The sequence below is a fragment of the Capsicum annuum genome, unplaced genomic scaffold, assembly GCF_002878395.1.
Source record: "Capsicum annuum cultivar UCD-10X-F1 unplaced genomic scaffold, UCD10Xv1.1 ctg997, whole genome shotgun sequence".
NCBI lineage: Eukaryota > Viridiplantae > Streptophyta > Magnoliopsida > Solanales > Solanaceae > Capsicum > Capsicum annuum.
This window is the reverse complement of record NW_025896065.1, coordinates 2,773,478-2,778,183: the sequence shown is the minus strand read 5'-3', so window position 1 is coordinate 2,778,183 and position 4,706 is coordinate 2,773,478. Positions and strand designations below refer to the sequence as shown.

The 4,706-nt window shown below is 29.5% G+C and overlaps 1 protein-coding gene across 1 annotated transcript; it reads right to left on the bottom strand.

Annotated features, from left to right (window-relative positions):
- Window positions 1-2,286: 2,286 nt before the first annotated feature.
- On the bottom strand, window positions 2,287-3,455 carry LOC124895800 (ethylene-responsive transcription factor 1-like). The gene has a single exon (XM_047406223.1). It carries the CDS (start codon window positions 3,256-3,258, stop codon window positions 2,458-2,460), a length of 801 nt encoding a protein of 266 aa, XP_047262179.1. The 5' UTR covers window positions 3,259-3,455; the 3' UTR covers window positions 2,287-2,457.
- Between the last annotated feature and the right edge of the window lie 1,251 nt (window positions 3,456-4,706).

Sequence of the window (4,706 nt, the reverse complement as noted above, 5' to 3'; positions counted from 1 at the left end):
ACTTGGCTGAAGGACTTTCAAACAACAAATTATGTTCCACGGGCAAGAGTTGACTTTACCACGTTATGTTTTCATTTATGAGATGTCCTACAACTATTGCCTTAGAGGCAAGACTTAATTAGCTCAAGGACTTTCAAACTATAAATTATGCCCCACGGGCAAGAGTTGACTTTACCACGTTATGTTTTCATTTATGAGATATTCTATAACTATTGCCTTAGAAGCAAGACTTGGCTCAAAGACTTTCAAACTACAAATTATGCCCCACGGGCAAGAGTTGACACTACCACGTTATGTTTTTATTTATGAGATGTTCTACAACTCTTGCCTTAGAGGCAAAACTTAATTAGATCAAAGACTTTCAAACTACAAATTATGCCCCATGGGCAAAAGTTGACTCTACCATGTTATGTTTTCATTTATGAGATATTCTACAACTATTGCCTTAAGAGACAAGACTTAGCTCAAGGACTTTCAAACTATAAATTATTCCCCACGGGCAAGAGTTGACTCTACCATGTTATATTTTTATTTATGAGATGTTTTACAACTCTTGTCTTAGAGGCAAGACTTAATTAGCTCAAAGACTTTCAAACTACAAATTATGTCTCATGGCCAAAAGTTGATTCTACCATGTTATGTTTTCATTTATGAGATGTTCTAAAATTATTGTCTTAGAGGCAAGACTTAGCTCAAAGACTTTCAAACTACAAATTATGCCCCAACGCCATTTATGAGATATTCTACAACTCTTGTCTTAGAGGCAAGACTTAGCTCAAAGATTTTCAAACAACAAATTATGCCCCACAGGCAAGAGTTAACACTACCACGTTATGTCTTTATTTATGGAATGTTCTACAACTCTTATCTTAGAGGCAAGACTTAGCTCAAGAACTTTTAAATAATAAATTATGCCCCACGAGCAGAAGTTGACACTACTATACTATGCCTTTATTTATGAGATATTCTACAATTCTCTCCTTGGAGACACGACTTATCTCAAGAATTTTTAAAGAACTTCATAACAACAATTCATGCCCTTAAATTTGTTTTGATAGCCAAAAAAAAATACCTTTGCGGATTATTCAATTTTTTATTTATTAGCAAAAATATAATAGAAGTTGAGGAAAAAAAACGATCAAACAAAATAGAGAAAATAAAAAAAAATTGAGAAAAAAAGGAAAGAAAAAAACATAATGATCAAGAAAAAATGAAGAACTAAAAAAATGGAGAAAAATAAAAATGAGAGGAAAAATAAAAATAAAGTTTGAGAAAACTGAGGGAAAAAAGGAGAATTGAAAAAAGAAAAAAAAACGATCAAACAAAATAGGGAAATAAAAAAAAAGTGAGGAAAAAAAAAGGCAAGAAGAAAATGATGAATTAAAAAAATTGAGAAAATAAAAAAATGAGAGGAAAAAATAAAAATAAAGTTTGAGTAAAATGAGGAAAAAAATAAAAGAACTGATAAAAAATAAAAAATAAAAGAAAAATAAAGGTTAAAGATAAATTAATTAAAAAAAGAAAGAAATAAATAATGCTTGAGAAAAAAAATAAAGGTTGAAACAAATAAATTAAAACATGAAAATAAATTTTAAAAAAAATAAAAATAAAAATAATAAAAAAATAGAATAATAAAATTAAAAATAAAAGTGAAAATAATTAAAAATAGAATAATAAAATTAAAGTAAAAAGTAAAAAGTGTAAATAATAAAAAAAATAAAATTTGAGAGACAAATAAGTATGAAAAATTGAAAAAATATATTCGTGTAGAGGGACAAAATGGTACTTGTACTATATTTAAAAAGTAAGTAAGGTTATTCTTTTAAAGATACTTTTTATTGGGTTCAAATATCTAAAATCACTCATAATTGAATGTCCAAAATGATACTAAATTAAATCATATTTTTATTATTCAAATGATTATTTTCAAACTAAAATTTGACTGACAAGTAGTTAGGTCTTCCATCTTTGTTTCATTATTATAAAGAAAGAAAACATAAAACATATATATTATAACTTTCAAAGAAAAAATGACTTCTTTTACTACCTTTCTATTTTTTAAATTCTAGTTTGACAATTAACATATAATATTAATCACTTAAAGAGTTAATTGTAAAGCCCACAGATATAAAAAGTGAAAATAATAAAAAATAAAATAATAAATTTTTTTAGAAAAATAAAAATTGAAACAAAAAATAGAATAATAAGAGAAAAGAAAAAATAAAAAAATGAAATACTAAAAAATGAAATTTGAGAAATAAATAAGTATGAAAAGTCTAATATATATTTGAGGTGCAGAGAAGTAAAATGATACTTTTAATATATTATAAAGTAAAAAAAAAACTATTCTTCAAAAATATTTGTATTTGCATCAAACATCTAAGTTCACCCGTATTTGGGTAGGCACCAACATTTTGCATTCATAATGAATTTGAAATTCGGCCAATGAAATATTGTTTAAGTAACCAATAGTTGATGTCCACCCGTCAATTGCTCAACACTTGATCTACTCTCACATTTCTCAGCTACACCGTTTTTTCTTTTCCGTTTCGCCAAATCATTTTCCAACGGACTATCCCGTTCATGCAAAACTCGTCTTTTCGCCGTAACTCGAACCGGTTCCGGTTCATTCAAACTGATCTGGCTCGGGAAATTTAAATGAGCTTTCGTACCTCTAATTCTATAAGCCGCTTTATCATAAGCTATTGCAGCTTCTTGAGCAGTTTCGAATGTTCCTAACCAAACTCTAGCTCCATTCTTCGCCGGATCCCTTATCTCCGCGGCAAATTTACCCCACGGACGCCGTCTTACTCCTCTATAATGCTTATCTTTTAATGCCTCCGCCGCCGCCTTGGTAGTCTCCGCCGGTGATGCCATTAATTCCGGCACCACCGTAGCATCCGCCGTCAAAGTCATTAATTCCGGCGCCGGTTTCCATTTTACTTCGCCGGCGGTGAAACTGAATGGCCATCCGACGCCTCTATAATATCTTTCCTTCGCCGGAGACGCCGTAGGCTCTGCCGGAGAAGCCATAAATTCCGGCGTTACTTCGACGGCGGGGAAATTGAACGGCGACCAGCCAGCATTAAGTGCTTCCTTTAATAAACCATAAATTACCATGTCTTCAGAATCGTCGACTCTGAGAGGTAAAGCGCCCCATGTTTCAGTTAAACACGGTATTAGACGACTAAAACTCGAATTCCGGCGATACGCCGGAAAGTTTGTCGGAGGTAACTCGGTGGAAATTGGTTGATTCATTTTTTGTGGGTGTCCGAGATTCTTTCAATAACCTATGATTAAGCGATATCTATCCAATTCAATTAATTGCGTAAATTCGTGATAGCTTTGGCGTTTGATTTGGGATAAGAGAAAAAAGGGGGATTTTGAGCTTTTTGTAAGAGGAAAATGGGTGAGGTTATATATAGAGTGGGAAGAGAGGTTTAGTTAGATTCATGAATCTGAGAAGGTGTCACCTGTGATGTTTTCATTTTAAAATATGTTTTCACTCAATTTCAGTATTTTCGTTAAAGTTTGATTAATTTGAGTTTTTTTATGTATTTAATTTTATACTAAAATTAAATTAATTTAAATTTATATATTCGATATTCACATTGATGATTGATTAATCTAAATTAATATATCTGATATCAATATTGAATCTCGATTAATTTAAATATGTGTATTAAATATTAATATTAATGCTCGACGAATTCGTACGTATATATCTGATATTCATATTGAAACTCGATTAATCCTAATTCATGAGGCCCGACAAGTTTAAAATTGTGAATCATGAAATGCACTTTAAAAGAAAACGCTTTTAATAGGATTTATGTTTCATAAAAAAATTCAATCAGAACTTCTGATTCAATTCGAAATAAATTATAAGTATCAATTTTTTTAGTTAATTAATGAATAATTTATTATTATATTTTTGATCCTTTGAAACTCGATATTTATATTACAATTCAATTAAATTTACTTATACATTTTAGATGGAGATATGAAACTCTCTTTAATAAAAACAAAGTTATATCAAAATATTCTAATTAAATTCTCAAATTTGAATTTTAAGCATATAAAATTATACTGAGGCGTTGCTCTTAACATGAGTTCTGCACAAATCAAATATAATTAGCTTTCAATATTATAATGAATATCCAAAAAAAAAAAAGAATAATGGAGATAAGGTTCTTCTTAGAAGTGGACAACTTGTTTAGTGCATTATTTAATCACGTGGCCTAAAAACAAGGACACAACTTGAGCACGAGACAAATGAATGACGCGACTGTTTCGAAAGAGGCAAATGATAATGTCATTGATTTCGAAAATTCAACACTTATTACGCAATATTTTAATAGTCAAAATATTTGTTTGTTTGTTAAATAATCCTCCCTCCGTCTCAAATTATATATCGTTATTTATTCGGACACAATATTTAAGAAATAAACATTGATTTTATTAAAGTTACAAAATTACTTTTCTTGAAAAGGGGAGTAAAGTAGCATTTAAAATCAAGTGAAATCACTTTTAATTGAAAAAAATAAATAATAGTATTTAAAGTCAAGTGGATCACTAAAGGTAAAATTATAATTATGTTTTGTAAAAACTTGTCAAATAAAGAAAAACAACATTCTCTTTTGGACGGACCAAAAAAATGACGAAATATAATTTGGGACGGAGGGAGTACTTCTTGAAAATTTGGG